This window comes from Vicia villosa, linkage group LG5, assembly GCF_029867415.1.
Source record: "Vicia villosa cultivar HV-30 ecotype Madison, WI linkage group LG5, Vvil1.0, whole genome shotgun sequence".
Lineage (NCBI taxonomy): Eukaryota > Viridiplantae > Streptophyta > Magnoliopsida > Fabales > Fabaceae > Vicia > Vicia villosa.
In genome coordinates this window covers 90,935,260-90,955,793 of record NC_081184.1, presented here as the reverse complement: position 1 = coordinate 90,955,793, position 20,534 = coordinate 90,935,260, and the positions used below count along the sequence as shown (strand labels likewise).

The 20,534-nt window shown below is 36.3% G+C and overlaps 2 protein-coding genes and 1 long non-coding RNA gene across 3 annotated transcripts; 1 reads left to right on the top strand and 2 right to left on the bottom strand.

Moving 5' to 3' along the window:
* Positions 1-235: 235 nt before the first annotated feature.
* On the bottom strand, positions 236-1,417 carry LOC131606853 (uncharacterized). Its single transcript, XM_058878957.1, has one exon. The coding sequence runs from the start codon at positions 1,415-1,417 to the stop codon at positions 236-238; it is 1,182 nt and encodes a 393-aa protein (XP_058734940.1).
* An 888-nt stretch (positions 1,418-2,305) lies between these two features.
* On the bottom strand, positions 2,306-3,540 carry LOC131604996 (E3 ubiquitin-protein ligase SINA-like 10). Its single transcript, XM_058877405.1, has 3 exons — positions 3,393-3,540; positions 2,636-3,283; positions 2,306-2,548 (listed from the first exon to the last, which is right to left on the bottom strand). Exons 1-3 carry the CDS (start codon positions 3,531-3,533, stop codon positions 2,306-2,308), a joined length of 1,032 nt encoding a protein of 343 aa, XP_058733388.1. The 5' UTR covers positions 3,534-3,540.
* Positions 3,541-13,121: 9,581 nt separating this feature from the next.
* Positions 13,122-15,307, top strand: LOC131606852 (uncharacterized). The gene is made up of 2 exons (XR_009285077.1): positions 13,122-14,100; positions 14,840-15,307. It is a non-coding gene; the product is annotated as an uncharacterized LOC131606852 (long non-coding RNA).
* The last annotated feature ends 5,227 nt before the right edge of the window (positions 15,308-20,534 follow it).

The following is a 20,534-nucleotide window of genomic DNA, read 5'->3' as shown; positions in this document are numbered from 1 at the left end:
TGAGTTTGAATAACGGCTAGTTTGACTAAATTTGAGTTTGAATAACGGCTAGTTTGACTAAAATTGAGTTTGAATAACGGCTAGTTTGAATAACGGTTAGTTTGAACAACGACTAGTCTTCATAAACTAAATTTATATATAGATATTAAATCCAACATACATAATAATTAAATCCAACATAAATAATAATTAAATCCAACATACATAATAATTAAATCCAAACTACATAATAATATCAATTAATTCCATATCTATCTCTAATTACGCCACACAAAAATTCATGATCTTGTAGTTGTCTTTGTGTCATATTTGTTGTATCTTTCGTGAGTATTTGCAAATCATTAATCTTTGCCGCGTGCAACTCAGCATCAATCCTTTTCCTCTCTATCTCCATTTTTTCACTCTCAATACGTGCATAATCACGTGCAAACCCCGACATTAATTCAATTTTTTTCTTTAAGTCCTCTTTCATAGCATCAAATTTAGGAGTAGGCTTTTCCACAAACTTTTCTTTTTGCTTCCTTTTGGCCGCCTTATTACCGATTGGACGATGTAACAAAGTCGGCGATGGTGGATTGTATTCGCTTGTTGGCGTTGGTGGGTTAGAAGATGTTGAATATGCTCCAGAATCCGAACTCTTTGTTCTTTTTGCAGAAGGTTCTGATGAACCTCCAAGCCATTTGGGTTCATCTCTCAATAATTTCCATGCACTCTGAAATGTGAACTTTTCATGACCGTCTTGATAATAAATATCGCATGCTGCCGAAACGATGTCACTCTCAGAGCTACCGCTTTTCTTTACAGCGACAGCTTGTTTGTAGCACCCAACAAACTTTTGTACACAAGGATTAATCTTTTTATGCCATCGAACTTTTAGTGCCATCGGATTCCTCTCTGGACAATTCTTGTGGCGGTGGTTGTTATAAGCTTCACCAATCCTCTTCCAGAAACTATCTCCTTTTTGATCAATCCCAACAATTGGATCCCTTGAAATATTGAGCCATGATTGAATGAGAAGTTCATCCTCCTTTGGTTGAAATCTTATTTTCAACATATTCGTAACCGGTGTAGTTTTGACTTCTTCATCAAGGTTGATTGTTTCCAACCCATCTTGAGCTTGAGTACAAAGTTGTGGTGTTTCAGGCTCTTGATCATTTGCTTCCACATGACTATTATCCATTTGAACTCCATGAAACATAGTGGGACTATTTGATTGAGATGGAAAGTGTTGATAATAAAATGGGTAATTTCCAAAGTGTGGATAATTTTGTTGATTTGGGATAAAAGTAGGATTTTGAAATTTTGAGTTATGATGTGAGTTTGGATTATTGGATGCATTTTGTTGATTTGGGATAATTGGTGGAATGCCACAATTTTGCATGAAATTGGACCAAGAATTATGGTGGTTGGGGTTCATTGTAGAAGAAGAAAAATTAAAAAAAAAGATGAAAGAAATGATTGATTAAATCTAAATGAAAAATTATGGTAGATTGACCAAACTACTTTTTTATAGTAAATTAAAACTTGTAAAAAAAATTGAATGAGATGCAACGGTTTTTTTTTTAACGGTAACAAATTAATTTGAAATTTGTAATTCAATGAAAGCAGTTTCAAAATAATATATTAATTGAATGATACGGGTCTTATTTTGGATACGGAGCTAATAAATACCACACCTTTTGTCTTCAATTATCCTTGCTACACTGCCAGCCAATGGTACAGCTAAGCAAAAGCCACTGCGGTATTTATACTCTTAGATGTATTTATAATTCTGCATTGGATCTTTTTTCTGTTGTAATGGGGTGCTTCTGTTTCTGGGCTGTGCTAGTTTTTTAGTTTTTTTGTTTTTTTCTGCTGCTGATGTATGGGTTTGGATGGGAGCTGTTATTCGTTCTGGCGGACCTGTGTTGTAATTTTGTAGGCATGGCTTATGCCTCAGAGTATTCTATGATACTATTATTTGGCTTTCCAAAAAAAAAACGTAGTTGCACTACAAAAAACACGCTACATTCTAGTATTGCTGCACTAATGAATGAAAATTTTAAACATGCATACAACCACCTATGTTTAAACAATGCTTAAATCTGATTCTACGGCAGGAATTATATTGTGATTCCAAGTGAGAATTACTCTACAAATTCAGATAATATTGAGAACTAAATCCATTTCTTCAATTTCAGAAAATTATGCCCAACAAAACATCATTATAGAACATTTGAGAAAGAAATAAAATAAGAAAGAGCAGAAGTCAAAGCCTTTTTATTATCAATAGAGTATGATTTCTCTACTTATAAGATGATTTTCTTCAAGGTAAGGATCCTCCAAGGAGACGGAGTAGGAGGTGGAGGGTTGAATTCTCTTGGATGTTGTAATCTGCGATGGTGTGGAGGTCATCTAGTTGTTTACCATAACAGATCAGGCGTTGCTGGTCGACTGGGATCCCCCCAACCTTATCAGAAATCACCTCCTTCACATTGGCTATGGTGTCGGAACTCTCAACAATCAGCGTGATCGTCTTTCCAGTCAGATCTTTTAGAAAGATTTGCATCTGCATTACAATTGTCAACAAAATTGATAACAAAATACAACAAAATTGAAAAGAAAAAAAACCATAGCAAAGAAAAATAGAAGATACCTTGCGGGTTATGCAAATTTCTAGTTTGACAGATTTAGAAGAGCCAAAATAACAAGATGGAATCACGAGGAACTCCGATGAATTACTTGCTAAAGTAACCTTCTGGACATTCTCCGCCGAAGAATGCAATTTTAGACTGCATTTCTTGGACCTAGCCAATATATCATAACCATAACATGCCACAAAAGAGTTAGGGCCAATGCGGCTAATATTGACTGAATTTCCCAAAAGCATAGCACTATTATTGAGAACAAATAATTTGCCAGATTTTTTTTCTAGAAGAACAATGGTTTCAACATTGGACTTCAAGGATACAGTGAAGGATTGACTATAAGAAAATTTGATGAGAGAGTCCCCGTGTTTGTGGCTGAAATGGTTGGACAACACTCGGGATGAAGCAACAAAGTCACAACCTAAAAGGGGACAGTAACATGGTGCATAGCTGCATCTTTCTTCATGCTCTCTCTTTCCACTATAACTTATTGTCTCCTTACAACCATATTCTTCATTTGGACATGGCATTTCCATAGATTGCAGAATATTCTCTATGACTTTGCATCGTTTTGAGCAAATGGGTAATGAACACTTGATACACTTGTTCATAAGTTCAGGAAAACAGGTAGAGCAAATAGTATGACCATTATCACACTGAATCGCAACATAAAAAAAATCACCAAAATGTGTTAGAATCTACCTTTAATCAAAAGAAACATACAAACTGCATTTACAATAAATTATCTTAAAATAAAAAGCATACCTGAAAGACTGGAATAGTTAAGGGTTTAGAACAGTTGCAGCAATCGAGAACTTTTGGGTTGGAAATAATAACAGAAACGGAGTTATCCTCACGAGTAACATCTTCTTCGGATTTAACACAGTCTTTTGTGCATGGTTCCATTGCTTGTGAAACTAATACATACAGATAAAGTAATAAAACAAATTAAAACACTAAGTTGTTGTGGATTATAATATAAGCTAAAACAAATTACATATTCTCCGCCCACACAAATTTAGAGTATTATGATAACACAAGTTGTTGCAGCAACTTGTTGCCTCGCGATAACGGCTGCTAACAATGAATATTATAATATTTTAACTTGGAGAATTACAAAGAGAGAGTTGTCTGCCATTCATGAAATTACGATAGTTAAAAAATAGTAAAATAAGAAAAACCTGCAAAAGATTGAGCACCTGCTATGCTCCAATTGCCGAAACCTAGAATAACCTTAGCTTCAATTCACACGGTATAAATTAGGTTTATTTCCATTAAATCCTTATTTAAATTATTAATTAAATCCTTATTTAAATTTTTATTCTATACTATTAGAAATTAAACTACACAAGATCTATTATGCTTCTATTTATATATTAAAATACTAAGTTACTTTCATGAATATAAATATTACTACTTGAACTATATTTAGTTTAACATTTAATTTATAATTTAAATTAATTTTAGTAAAAATGAATATACAGTAACAATAGTAATGTAGTAGAAAACAAAATATTAGGATTACAATAAATGTGTTTATGTTTTGCGTTCAAAAAAAAAAATAAATGTGTTTATGTCAACAATAATCTCATATTCATAGTAATTATACTATAAATTCTGTCAAAAAATAAAGTAAATATATTATAAATATTGAATTTGAGAAATTTTTTTTCCACTATTTTACTGAAAAATATGCAGCTATTAAAATTTCAAAAGCACAATTATAAAATTATATTCTAGTAATTCATGTTATTCTATATACAAAACATTTACATGTAATAAATCTATATAATACACATATAATTAAATATGTAATGATTGATTTTATTTTATTAATTAGATCATATAATATTGATTAAATAAATATTTTATTTATTAGCATTATTATCGAATTTTGAACATTATGATTTTAAATACTAATTTATTGAAATAATAAAAGGAAATAATAAAAGGCAAGTTACCAATCGTTAGTTGGTTCAGTGGTGATTGATGCTGAATTTGTTACAAACTAAAAACTGGTGCAATTTGGTAGGGGCGTGAAATGATAAATATTAAATAATATAATTATTTGATAAGTTAAAAAGGTAGAATTGAAATATTATAGAAAAATATAGGGATAAAAGAATAATAATAGGGGTATTAGGTAAAGTTTTCGTATTCATTAGTTGAAATAGATATACCTTTTAGGCCAGTGTTTTGATTCGGTCATTTGGTCCAAGGGCATTTTGCCCTTGTGCATTTCATTATATTCTTTCTTCATACATTCACATGACATATCATCTTCAATTAAGCCACTCTCTTAAGTAGAACTTGGATTAGTCCTCTTATTTTGTATCATGGATTTAAACTATACTAATTCAAGATCATTTGAGTTTGACATAGCATTGGATTTGTTGGTCATAATTAATTTTTAATGTAATTATTACAGAAGCAATATTTTTAGAAGAAAATGAATAGCTGTTAGTGTGCTAGTTGTCCCATATTAATACCATATAATTGCTCTCCATTATGGTCTAGCTGTAAACATAGGATATTTTCAAAAATATCAATTTATATAGCTTAATTTTAGGAGAGAGATTTATGAGCCTCTTTGTATAAATATTTCCAGACCAATGCATACAGGACAGATCAGAAAATTCTCTGTCACTGATTCTTTCATGGTATCAGAGCACGACAGGTTTCACTCAAAATTCTGAGACAATGTCTGATCATGAAGATATATCTCATGAAGATATAATGGATCATGAAAGGAATTCTCCTACAAAGAGGATCCACAAAACGGTGAAGAAAACTCCATCACCGTATGATTTGAATTCCAATGATAATCCAGGAAACTTGATAACTCAAGTACGACTTCGAGGGGAGAACTATGAAGAATGGGCGCGTGCAGTGAAAATATCGCTGCGTGCTCGCAGAAAATGGGGTTTTATAAAAGGCACCATTGAAACACCAAAGGAAAACTCTGATCAAATTGAAGATTGGTGGACTGTTCAATCTATGTTGGTGTCATGGATTCTAAATACCGTTGAAGCAGATCTTCGTTCCACCATGTCTTATGCTGAAAATGCAAAAGATTTGTGGATGGACATCAAAGAAAGATTCTCTACGGCGAATGGTCCCAGAATTCAACAGCTGAAATCCGATCTAGCAAGGTGCAAACAAGACGGTATGTCAGTTGCGACATACTACGGAAAGTTGAAACTGTTGTGGGATGAGTTGGCCAATTACGATCAAATCCCGACATGCAGTTGTGGTGGATGCAAGTGTGATATATCATCAAAAATAGAAAAGAGAAGAGAGGAATAAAGAGTCCATCAATTCCTTATGGGATTGGATGATGCCATTTACGGGACTGTTCGATCCAATCTTCTGGAAACAGATCCGCTGCCCAATCTCAATAGGGTATACTCAACAATGATTCAAGAAGAAAGGGTGAGAATGATGACCAGAACCACAGAAGAAAGAAGAGAAGTGATGAGCTTAGCCGTTCAAACAAACAGACGTACAGTCAAAGGAAGAGGGGATGGAAAAGACAAGTTTATGTCTTGTACACATTGTCATCGAGCAGGACATGACGCAGGAAGCTGTTTTCAACTTGTTGGTTATCCCGAGTGGTGGGGAGACAAACCAAAAAATGAAGGGAAAAGTGGTGGACGAGGCAAGTCACTGCAGCTAGCAGGAACTGGACAAGGAAGAGGAGAAATTGTGCGTGCAACTGCAAATGCTGTACACACAAGAGGAACAAGTGCAGAAACTGGGGTTTCACACGGAGATGACTCTGGCTTGGCTGGAATCAGTGCAGAACAATTACAATCGTTGGTAGGATTTCTGAATGCTCATAAAGAAAACTCCAATGACAAGATGACAGGTGAGTGTGATATGAATACATGGATAATTGACACAGGTTGTTCTAACCACATGACTGGAAACTTGAATCATATGCGAGAGATAAGAGATATTCAAAGTTGTTCGGTTGGCCTACCTAATGGAGAACATGCTTCTGCAATCAAAGAAGGAAGTATAGTGTTGGAAGGAGGGTTAAAACTTGCTAATGTTCCCTTTGTGCCAAAATTGAAATGCAACTTGATATCTGTTTCACAAATGATGGATGAATTAAAATGTGTCATTCAATTCACTGATAAGTTATGTGTTGTGCAGGACCGTACTTCGAGGACGCTGATTGAAGCGGGTGAACGAAGAGATGGGTTTTATTTTTTTAGAGGAGTTCGAAGAGAGAGAGCTTGCAAGACTGATGGACTCCATCCAATGGATCTTTGGCACAAACGGTTGGGACATCCTTCCTTGAAAATTTCATAGTTAATTCCTCAAGTTAGTAGACACAGAGATAGCAATATAGTGAATAAAGCATGTGAAGTTTGTTTTAGAGCAAAACAAACTAGAGAGAAGTTTCCTTTGAGTCAAAATAAAGCTAGTAGTGCATTTGAATTAATTCACTGTGATTTATGGGGAGCATATCGGACTCCTTCTACTTGTGGTGCTTTTTATTTTTTAACAATAATCGATGATTATTCACGTGCTGTATGGGTATATTTGTTGACTGATAAACGAGAAGTCTCGACAATGCTTCACAATTTTTTGGCTTTAGTTGAGAGGCAGTTCAATAAACAAGTAAAAATATTTAGAAGTGATAATGAGACGGAATTCACATGCATGAGAAAGTATTTTCTTGATCACGGTATAATTTTTCAAACATCTTGTACCGGAACACCCAAACAAAATGGGAGAGTAGAACGAAAACATAGACATATTTTAAATGTGGCACGAGCACTGCGGTTTCAAGGTAATCTCCCTATTAAGTTTTGGGGAGAATGCATTCTAACCGCAGGATATCTAATTAACCGAACTCCTTCCACTATTCTGAACGGAAAAACCCCTTATGAAATGCTTCATGGACAACAACCTGAATATGAACATTTGAGAATAATAGGCTCCCTATGTTATGCTCACAATCAAAGAAGAAATGGTGATAAATTTGCAAGTAGAAGTAAGAAGTGTGTGTTTATTGGATACCCATATGGAAAGAAAGGATGGAAGCTATTTGATTTAGAAACAGAAAACATTTTTGTGTCCCGAGATGTTGAATTCATTGAAACAGAATTCCCTTTTGCCGTAGCTGCCACTTCACGAAATGATGCTCTTCCTAATAATTGGAATTTTGTAGAATCTATTCATGATGCAATTGATGATGTAGATGAAACAGAACACACACTTAGCATCCAAAGAAGTAATGATATGGGAGTGGACAATAGAAGGAGTGAGTTGGATGTGGGGATTGAAGCGGGTACTTCACAGTATACAAACATTGATGAAACAATACTCTCATCCACTACATGCACCACATCAGCAAATGAGAAGGTTAATGACCAAGATGCTGATCCGCAAAACATGGACAAGGAAAATACAACAGATACATCTATGTCAATAACCGAGCCAATGTTAGGTAGAGGACACAAAATCAAACAGCCTTCTACTCGCTTACAGCACTATGTGACGAATACTGCTAGAAGATTGAGCCCATCCAATTGTTCACTCTCTCCAAAGGCAACCTCAGGTGCACCCTATCCCATAACTAATTATGTGAATTATGACCGTTTTTCCATTGCACATCGTGCTTTTCTTTCATCTATTTCACAGGAAAAGGAGCCTATCAATTACACTGAAGCAATGAAAGATAATCGGTGGAGGGAGGCTATGCAAAGTGAAATACATGCACTTGAAACCAATGGAACTTGGACAGTAACAGAACTGCCACCCGGGAAGAAAGCACTCGGCTGCAAATCGGTGTACAAAATAAAGCATAAATCAGATGGAAGTGTAGAACGGTTCAAAGCACGACTAGTAATCCTTGGAAACCATCAAAAGGAAGGGATTGATTATACAGAGACGTTTGCACCCGTGGTGAAAATTGTTACGGTTCGTACAGTGTTAGCCGTAGCAGCCTCACGAGATTGGGAATTACATCAAATGGATGTGCATAATTCATTTTTACATGGAGACCTTGAAGAAGTTGTGTACATGAAGCCTCCCCCCGGATTTCGTCCACAAAGTTCCGACACAGTATGTAAACTTAATAAGTCCCTATACGGACTTAAGCAAGCGCCTCGTTGTTGGTTTGCAAAGTTGTCAGCTGCTCTGAAACACTATGGTTTTCTGCAATCTCGCTCTGATTATTCACTTTTTGTCCTACAAAAACCTGGGGTATACATTGTAGTGTTGGTGTATGTTGATGATCTCATTATTGGAGGTGATAATCATGATGCTATCACTGATTTTAAAGCCTACTTACATGATTGTTTTCATATGAAAGACTTGGGGATCCTTAAATATTTTTTAGGCGTTGAAGTGGCACGATCCTCAGCTGGTATATTTCTTTGTCAACGTAAATATACTCTAGATATTATAGCCGAAATTGGGCTTATGGGAGCTAAGCCATCAAATGTGCCAATTGAACAAAATCATCGATTGGCACTCACTACAAGTGTGTCGTTTCCTCATCCAGAACAGTATAGGCGATTAGTAGGACGCCTGATTTACTTGTGCTTTACCAGACCTGAGCTTTTATATTGTGTGCATGTTCTCTCCCAATTTATGCAGGAACCTAAAGTAGATCATTGGGAGGCTGCTCTCAGAGTAGTTCGGTACTTGAAAGGGGACCCAGGTCAAGGTGTTTTATTATGAAGGGACTGTGACATGCAACTGTCTGGTTGGTGTGATTCCGATTGGGCCGGCTGTCCTTTAACTCGTAGATCTCTTACCGGATGGTTTGTTTTCCTTGGCTCTTCTCCAATTTCCTGGAAGACTAAAAAACAGCAAACTGTATCTCGTTCCTCGGTTGAGGCTGAGTATCGTTCTATGGCAGCTATAACAGGAGAACTGAAATGGTTAAAAGGTCTTCTTTTAACTCTTGGTATTTCACATCCTCAATCTATGAAAATTCACTGTAACAGTCAAGCGGCGCTTCATATCGTCAAGAACCCGGTTTTTCAAGAGCGAATTAAACACATTGAAGTGGACTGCCACTACATTCGTGACGAATATCTTACTGGGAATATTGCACCAACTTATGTTTCTACTCAAACACAACTAGCAGATGTCCTTACTAAGGCTATTGGGACCACTCAATTCACTTCCTTGTTAAGCAAGTTGGGCATATGTAATTTACATGCTCTAACTTGAGGGGGGGGGGGGGGGGGTAATGTAATTATTACAAAAGCAATATTTTTAGAAGAAAATGAATAGCTGTTAGTGTGCTAGTTGTCCCATATTAATACCATATAATTGCTCTCCATTATGGTTTTGCTGTAAACATAGGATATTTCCAAAAATATCAATTTGTATAGCTTAATTTTAGGAGAGAGATTTATGAGCCTCTTTGTATAAATATTTCCAGATCAATGCATACAGGACAGATCAGAAAATTCTATGTCACTGATTCTTTCAATTTTTGTCAATATTCCATCCTTAATATCATTTTATTTCAAAATAATTGGAACCAAACTGAATTTCCCAATCACTAGCATCACTTTATGATCATGGGATATTACATCTTGCTATTAAAATTGAGATTTTGCTAATTTTGAATTGGAACTTGGAGTTAATTTCAATTTTGATTCAAATATAATGTGATTTTTGGCTAAGGATTATATGCAGCATCTCATTCATTGTTTCACCATCAGTACTACATAGCAACTTCTCCATTTCCAAGCTTTTCAAAGATACCAAGGACAATTTTATATAAGCTATGTTAATTCTACATTACAAGATTTTTACAAAGTTACGTAGCAAATTCTCACGGGGGGCTGCAAATACCCATTTATTCAAGGAAATGCTTTTCAATTTACAATGTAAAAGTGGAGAAGTAAAAAAAATCTACACGTTTTATTGGAATTTCGTATTCAAATCCAATGTGGTCAAGCTTTACTACTTGATCATTTGCTCTTTGCCGATATCATGCATCACCAATTGATGTTTCTCCCAACATGTGGCTCTTTAAAGAGAAATCATCTTACCAACTCCCAAATTATCCCTGGCACCCTCCAAAAATATTGAAAAGAATAATATATCCAACCAAAATTATTTATCAAATTTTTTGAAATTTACGGAGAGCACTGGATTTTTCAAATTTTAGGGCGATATCGGAAATTTGAGCTGCGTACTGGAAATTCTAGAAAACTAGTTTTCGATATTTTTTTCAATATTTCTGATACTTTCTACCGGAAATTGTGAAATTTCCGGTATTTCTTACCAGCAATTTTGAAATTTACCTTATTTTGTACCGGAAATTTCAAAATTTTCGATATATTTATGAAATTTTGAAAACTATCAGAAATTTCAAAAATTCCAATATATTGTCAAGTACCAGAAATTTCAAAAATTCCAGTATATTGTCAAGTACCGGAAATTTTGAGATATTTGAAATTTCCGGTACTTTGTATTTTTTTTTTAAATTACATTTTCTTTTCTTTTTTTTCATTGAGGACTAGAGGCAGGGATGGTACAGTTGCGGGTCGGGCAACCGATAGAGCAGAGGCTCGTGCTAGGGTTGATGCCGATGAGGCTGGTACGTCAGTCTTACGGGCTGGACGCGTTGCTCCGACTAGAGCTGTCAAAATGGGCTACCCGGTGTCGCACGCTCGCGAAATATGAATAGAGTGCCACTAATATATTTATCCCATCGAGGGAAAGGAATATCAGAAAACCTAGAACAAAGAAAGGATAAGAAAAGGTCTTGCGACCAAAGATCGGGTAAGAAGTTGGTTACGCAAGGGGAAGGTATTAGCACCCCTCACGTCTGTGGTACTCCACAGGATCCACTTATGTTTGTTCTATTCTAAGGGTGTATAAATCTAAAGCTTAATGCTAAGGGAATGCATGCAAATAAAAGAAAAAGAAACACGGGGAAAATAAGGTTTATAAATAGTTGTGCTCGCTTAGGCCCCGCGACCTAATGCCTACTTATCCTTTTCAGGAATCAGAGCGTCGTAGTTTGGCTCACATGTTTTTGTTTGTTTTTGTGTTTTTTAGTGGACGGAGTTACATTCGCAATCTAGCGTCATGATAGCAGCTCGTTGAGTGGAGTCTTATGCGTTACCAGTCTGCGATCGAAAGGAAGCAACATGTCCGATTAAAGGGAAAGAAAGCCCTGAAGGCAAGAGAGAGAAGAGAGAAGATTGGTTTGTGTTTTTTAGGTGTAATTCCATGATGGACAAAACCCACTACAAGGCTTCGCATCACTTCCTCACTTTGTTTAGGTCTGAGCCTTTATTAAGTGTTTTGAAATGTTTTTGGTTGGGTGTCTTTTAAGGGAAATTAATTTGTGACTTGAATCATGCCTTAAAAGTTTAAGTGTTTAGAGAATTAGAGAAATACATCAAAGCCTACGCCTCAATCATTTCTCTAAATAGCGGGTAAGAACATACATCGAGGCCTACGCCTCAGTCATTTCTCCCACTAAGTAGAAAAGAACATACATCGGGGCCTACGCCTCAATCATTTCTCTAAATAGCGGGTAAGAACATACATCGAGGCCTACGCCTCAGTCATTTCTCCCACTAAGTAGAAAAGAACATACATCGGGGCCTACGCCCCAATCATTTCTTTCCCACTATGAAAAAATAGTATTAGCATGATTCGCGTCGTCCTTTTTTTAGATGTTTTAAAGTTGAAAAGAAAAAGAAAAGGGAACCTAATCTAATATGAACTAAAAGATTATTCTAAGTCCTAAATTGTCAAATTAAATTCTACCTAAAATTATAGGTTTTTCAAGGGGAAAGACTAACCTAAGGGTTATGTGAAGATTACAGGTCCTAAATCTATGGGAACATACAAGTGAAGTTACAAGTAAAAATCACAAGTAAGCAATGATACAAAATTACACACAAGCATGAAATAACAAGTCAAAATTATAGTACAAAAGCATGGAATAAAAGGATCCAAATATAGTGCAAAAATCGAATTAAGGACTAATTATTTTTATGAACTTTACATGAGAAGAAGAATTCTAATTAAGCAAAAAGAATTAAAAGGAGTTAGCCTAAAACTAATATTTTTGTGATTATTTTCTATGTCAAAATATTTATATTAAAGTCTAAAATGAATAGGAAAAATTAGCATTTTATTTACTCAAAGAAATGGTAAAAAATCTAACTAAACCTAAATTAAAAATGAATGGAAACAGGGGGTGTGAATTGAATTAGTGGTGCAATGAGTAAATTGGGCGCAGGGCCCAACAAATTTTGCCCAGAGTGTTCTCCTTTGTAAAATGCCAAAAATGGCGCTTGGGTCTCAGAGGGAGGTGTAGGAAATGAATTCGTGGCAAGGCCCAATGATTGACCCATAATCCACATTCAGATTTTCAATCAAATTTTAATTATGAGATTTCAACATTAATTCAGACACTATGACTTCTAATCAGAATTAATCATCAATTAATCCATTAATTCTAATAATTAAAAAACAAATTAAATAAAACAGAGAAAGGGGAATTGGGATTTAGCATGTGTCGTTTCAACTTTCACGTGAACTGAAACCTCTCTCTCTCTCTCTCTCTCTCTCTCTCGTTTTCAGACCTCCCTCTCGAGCTTCGCCGGAAATCGCTCCGCCGTGCCGAAGGCGGTGAAGCTCACCCAAACTACACAATGGTCACACCAACAGACTCCTCTCTATGTCTTCTCTTCAATTCTTAACCTTAATTTCTCAGATTCCCTCTCAATCCTCTCTAATCAGACTAACAAGGAAACCCTAGATCTAACAGAAAGTTCAATTAAACAAAGATGGCGATGAATTAGGGCTTGAGATCATGGGGGAAATGTTCAAGGAGCTTACTACTACACTACAAACTCAAGAAAGCAGAAAGAGATGAAGAAGGAGGAGTCGATTCAAAGACTTTCCTGGATGACGAAGATGGGGAAAAGCGTTGAGGAAAACCGGAGGGGAGATAATAAGCTTCTGAAGGCGATGAACTACGCGAAATAAATGCGAGACCACGATGCGGGAGTCGATGATTCAGGTAAGCTTCTTTGATAATCTTGCGCTTTCAATTACTTTCACTTCGTCTTGCTTCTTCTTTTCTGAATTCTCAGCTTCTCGTTTGGTCTGTACTCTGAGTTTATTGAGAGCTTGAACGAAATTTGCTGCGAATTGATGAAGACGATGAGAGATAAGATTGGTTGCAGAATGAGGATGTTGCAGTTGATTGAAGCATTGGACCGTGATTGAAGATTGTTGATTTTTTCTGAAGAATGATGGCGAGAGAGATAGAGATATCAGAACGATGGAGTAGATGAAGATTGTTGATTTTTCTGAAGAATGATGGTGAAAGAGATAGAGGTATCAGAACGATGGAGTAGATGAAGATTGAAGAAGATGAGATGTGAAGATTGAGAAAGGGTGAAGAAAATGGTGGAGGAGGCTTGAATGAAGGTGGAGAAGCCTGTTATATAGATCTTCTCAGGTTAGTTCAATCTCTGATTTTCTGTTACATTCTGTTGGATTCTGTTATTCTGTTAAAAGTTTGTTATGTGACAGTTAGAGGTTAGAAGAAGTTAGTTATGATGTTAGTTACATGGCAGTTAGAGATGTTTAGTTCTGAAAGTTTGTTATATGCAGTTAGAAGAGTTAGTTTACAGTTAATGAATTCTGTTAATTAGTCACAAACTGATAAAAGGTCAGTTAGCTGTTAGAAAAATCAGAAGGTTAATAGGCTTGAAATTGTTATAGGAAAACTAGTTAAAAAACTGTTGGGACTGTTATAAAAATATGAAACAGTTGTAGTGAAGTTCTGTTGAGAAGTTCTTATATATGGCTGCTACTGAATTTGGATTGTAACTGTAGGTATTTTCTGAATTTCCTCCTTTCGTTTTCTGGACTGATGCAGTTGAAACTGGTCTTGAAGAATTAGTGTTGGTAACTGTCAGAATGTTATGCAATTATATGAAGTGTCTCAATTCTTGAGCTGGCTTTTTGATGTATCTTTGATTGACCTTGTGATGATTATTTTGAGTTGTATCGGTTTTTTTGTGTAGGCCATAAATCTGTTTTTTTGTGGTTTTGCTGATGACTTGGTTCTATTCTTATATCTGAAACAGGGATTCTGCTACTTTGATTTTTGTATGATGCTGAAGCCTTGAATATGTATGCTCTGGAAACTTGTTTACAACAGTCTGAACTGATGTGTGATTTGTATGTTGCAGGGGTGCTGCTGGTTTGTGAAATGGTTTTGTCACTGTTAATAGGTTTATGTCTGAATGGTGTGAATGAAATGGTAAGGTGCGTGGATTGGTTTTGCAGGGCTGCAGCCATGTATGTCAACTGGTGCAATGGTATAATAAATGTTGGAAAAGTCGTGAGCAAAGCTTGGAGAACAATACGGAAAAATGAAGATCCAGGAATAAATATAGGATGATTATATTCTGTACAGGATTTTTAATGTCAAAGATTTGTAATGAGATTTGTACTTTGAAATTTAGATCTTGTACTTTGGTGGCTTTTTGAATGTTTGGAATATTTTTGTAAATTGTAAAGGTGTGACTTCGTGTAGCATGTGACTGGAGGGTATGTACTTCTTGGATAGATATTCACTGACTTAGTGCATAATTATTGGCAATGTATCGGAATAAGTATGTCATAAAATTTCACAACAATTACTTTTTTCCTTCTAATATTATTTCCTTCGGAATTAATAAACTTCCAATTAGCAGCTTGAATGAATCATATCTTGAGAATGCCTTTGGTCAAAAATCAATCTTCCTTGATTGACTTTGACTAAAAGTCAAAGTTTGACATAATTTTTTCTTTGCAATAATAAGCTAATAACACCATGTATGCCCAAATCTTTTCGAAAGCATCCAAAGGTGACAACTTGCCAACCAATAACCGAATAAGTCCCACTTTGGATGATGAACAAGATGTAATTGAAACTCATGATATAGAATAAATTTTTAATCCCTTGAGGTCCATGAGCACCATATACCTAGGGAAATAAACCCTAGGTTAAGAACCAAATAGGAAATGTCGGATCAAATGCACTTCTAAGAGTTGAACTAATTAAAATCCTTGATCTCAAATGCACTTCTAAGAGTTGAACTAATTAAAATCCTTGATCTCATGTCATATTCACTGATTAATGATGAATGATATGTTAGATGGCCTAATGGAGAAATGTACATGAATGCAAAAATCTAAGCCAGCTAGGATAAAATTAGATGGCAAATTTTGAGGTGCAACACCCGACCGTAAACAGGTCGGCCCTGACGTGCCCTGGGCTTTTTATGGCTGGACCAAAAAGGCCCGGTTTAATATGGGCTTGAGAATTACTACCCGAGCCCGGTCCTAGATAGGCTTCGTGCTACCCGGCCCTAAACGAGCTATTTTAATTAAAAAAATTACAATAAAAACTCCATAATATTTATTATAACTAAAATTAAAAATTATCGTATTTTAAACTATAATACATTTTTAAGTACTATATTATCTCTTATAATACTATAATGTGTTTTTAAATACAATATATGTCTAAATTGTATAAAACAATACTTGAATATTTAAAATAACGCAAAAACTAATATAATACAATCTAAGAATGTTGATTATATTAATCTTTTATATTTAAAAATGAAAGATAGAATAGAATAGAATAGAATAGAATAGAATAGAATAGAGATAAAATATAGTTATGAGAGAAAAATCACTATGATATTTTGGAGTAAACAATATAAATATTAATATATATTTTTTAAATCTTATAATTATGTGGATCTAATGAGCTACCCACGACCCATATGGGCTAACCCTAATGGGTAGCGGACTTTTTAGGACTGGGCTAAAAAGGCCCTGAAAAATATGAGCTCTAATTTTAAGGCTAAAGCCCTATAACTTTTCGGGCCTGACGGGCCGGCCCATATGGGCTAGCCCATTTTGATAGCTCTAGCTCCGACCAGTTCTAACTGGGAACGTTGGGCAGAGGAGGCGCAGGCGGGTAGGGGGTTCCATGCACCTCGGCGCCGGGGTGGTAGAGCTTCCACTGCTATGGACGGGCAAGATGAGGTTGGTCAAGCTTCTAGGGTTAAGGTTGTTGCTCAGGAGGATGTTGCTAGGGTTGGGGATGTTGTTCGGGAGGTTGCTGTTGTAAAACCCTTCTAAACCCCCGCGGAATATTAGTTAAATTCAGAGTAAAACATGTATAAGGGCATTACAACTCCAAATATTTAAAACATTTAATCATGTCATGCCTTATGAGGAACATCAAACCATATTATTCAGCAAACATGTTAACACAACGGAATTACTTCATAATCTGAATAACATAAAACATCGGTATTCAACACTAAGAAATCACCGACTCAAAACCAACCAAAACATTATTCCAACAAAAGAGATAATAGTTCATCAACAACTCTAAGTAAACGTTCCTCAGTATTACAAGATCAGAGCATGATACTGACCCAATCGAACTAAACGAAATAACTCTACGAGCTATCCTCACCAAGCACAAGCCGTTACTCCTTAATCTGAAAATGGTCAACAGTAAGGGTGAGACAAATCATATTTAAACTATATTATAAGCTCATACTGATAAAACGTCATAAATAGATCATTCACCCAACTGCAGTACAATTAGATTTCAAAAATATCATTCATAAAGAGTTATCCACACAGCTCAATCATAAATCACAACAAACTGATATAACACTGGACAACCCTCAATCATGTTATATCAACATATATGCAAATGCAATGACTCTTATGCATGTGGTACCAATCATGGGATTAATCCATCTCACCGATCCAACACCAACAGGATACGGCTACTTCCACTCACTAATTTCACACAATGGGAATTAGCTACCGCTGATCCAACATCACCAGGATACAGCCACAAATATGATTATGAATGCATGCACCACCTTAAGCATGCTAATCATCAACACCAATTAATATGAATAAGCATTATCATATTTCCACTCGCTGAAGCAACACCAAAATAATGCATTTATATATCAAAACCATTCAGAAATTACATTATGCATAATCAACATCCAAATACAACATCCACAAAGCAATTACATTGCCACAACTCCACTTTATTGTTACACTTAACACTTAAACATGTAACATACAACTCACCACCATAAAATAAAATCGGGTTTTAAAAATAAAATTGAGCTACAGCCCAAAACACCATTTGATTATATAAAATATTTAATTAGTGACACAACGCTCAAAACAGCGCTTAAAACGGATATACGGTTTGAAAGATATGAATTTTAAAAATAATTTTTCAAAATGTGTCATGGGTAACCGGTTACAGCATGGGCGCTACCCGGTTTCGCCTTTACGTCAATGTATTCGCTATTTTCAAAACGCGCCTGTAATCGGTTACAACATGGTAGGTAATCGGTTACAATACTCAAAATTTCCCAGATTGTTCATTTTTCCACGTGGTAACCGGTTACAGCCGGGCTGCTACCCGGTTACAGCGTGCACAGAACCAAAATTATCAATTTTTGACAGCACTTCTCCATTCCAATTCCAACCCAAATCGTTCCAACATCATTAAATCACCAATACCGTCTCAATTCAAACATCCTAACATATTTCTAACATATTTAGGGGTCCATTAATATCAAGTATCATTCCAGTTCATCCAATTTCATCACAATCAAACAATTGTTCTACATTTTTCCAAAAACCTCAAATCTAACATACTATCAATCGATTCAAACAACCTACATATTCAATTCTACCACTATTAAATTTATAATAGATAGTAAATGGATTATTCACCCCTTATCTTAGCAAAATTTTTGAGATTCTTCCTCTTTTGCTATTTCACGTACTTGCTCTTCTCCTTCTCTAGCTCTTTTGCTTTCTATTTTTCAGTTTTTCTTCTTTTCTTATTTTATGAAAAATAGAACCATTAGTTAGGAAGGCCTACTCAACTTAACACCTCCCTTCTACTAACTACTACACCAAGCCCAATAACACTATTTTCCAAAATTCTCCATTAATTAAATAAAAGCCAATTAATCTCAACAATTAATTTAAATCTCAATTAAATTAATAAATGGAAGATATGGGGTGTTACAGTTCAGGATGATGTTGCTAGGGTTGAGTCGGTGGTTGCTAGTTTTGAGTCGGAGCAGGCTAAAATTGAGCCGGAGGTACATGTTGCTGATGAGGTGGTGGTTGAGGAGCGGGTGACTGTGGTTGTTGAGGAGGTGGTGGTGCATGATACGGACACCACCACGGGTGGATCTATAGAGCCATCAGTACACACTGACGTGGCTTATCCATGAGGACCCTCTGACAGGTGGATTTTGACAGCCTATGTTGACCATGTCGCTTTTAGGATATGGAAGGGCGAGGTATGTAATATTGCTTAATTTTTATTATGCAATTTGAATTATACTGTTGTGTTTTAATTGTAATTTTTTAATTGTATTTTTTTTGTTACAGGAGCGTCCAGTGCTGAAGCTCACTTCTCACGGGTCGGAGTTGAAGAACTTCCCCGAGGAACCGATGCCTGAGGAGGTGGCGAGGATCGTTCGGGACTTCCATTTGTTAAACTTTGTTGTATGCTCCCTGACAATGCTGGACGCCCCTCTCTTATCAGCTTTTGTGGAGAAATGGCACACGAAGACATCATCCTTCCATCTCCCATTCGGGGAGATGACGGTGACTCTGGATGATGTGCATGCCCTGTTTCACCTTCCTATAGCTGGTACATTTTTTACACCAATTCATAGGGACCAGACGACGGCTGTGCAGATGGTGACGGATGCATTAGAGTTTGATGAGTTGGCTGTGCTCAAGGAGTTTGGTGACACTTGGGGCTTTCACCTCAGGATGTCTTTTCTGAGGAAGATTTATCAGCAGCTGGTCGATGCGGGGGGTATGAGGCTGCCGCTTGGGCATACATGCTACATCTAGTGGCATGTACTCTCTTTGCAGACAAGTATGCATATTATATAGATGTCCGTATATGACTCTCTTCAGCGACCTTGATACCCCATGTTAGGCTTAGGGAGTGGCTGCTCTGACGATGCTATACACGACGCTTGATGCTGCTTCTCGTCCTGACACCAAACAACTTGCTGGTTATCTGAGCTTGTTACAGGTATATATTCTTAACAGGTTTTTTGTGTTTTATTATATTTTACATGGCCTTGATTATTTTTATTTATGTAGTGTTGGATCTACGAGCACTTCCCTCGGGTCTGTAAGCGAAGGACTTCTCGTTGTGCGACTTCTGACCTTTGTGCGATGAGGTGGAAGGCCAGACAGACCCTTCCAAGAGAGGCACCCATGTCATCTGGACACCATATACAGGTCACTGCGAGCATCATCCTTTTGATCGATCCTCCTTATACTTAGGTTATGTCAGATGGGAGAGCCATGTGGCTAGACACTTGCCTGAGAGGTGTCTACGCCAGTATGGTTATATAGCGGGCATCCCACGGCCGGTCCTAGAGAGGAAAAAGAGAAGACAGAAATGCATAAACTATGAAGATGATGAAGGGGTGAAAAGAGAGAAAATGAATATGGAATGAGTTTATATAGACACGGACTTGAAAAATAAATGCAATGAGATTCTGAATGCAACGGTTATAGAATATGAATCAATCACATTTAATGTTGAGAGTCGTTAGTGGAGATAGCGTGAGATTTGAAAAGATTTGCACAGTTACCTAGGGCGGCGTCTCATCAACTGCACGCATGCTTGTCCCTTCATAATGAACACGTGGTCATCATCTGGAATAGCTGGTGACAACTGTTTTGCTTTAACAGAAGTTCTGTATCATACTTAGACACATGAAACGTTAGTGATAACATATTCAGAGTATCCATATGAGCATACATAAATAGAACATCTGATAGATAAATCAT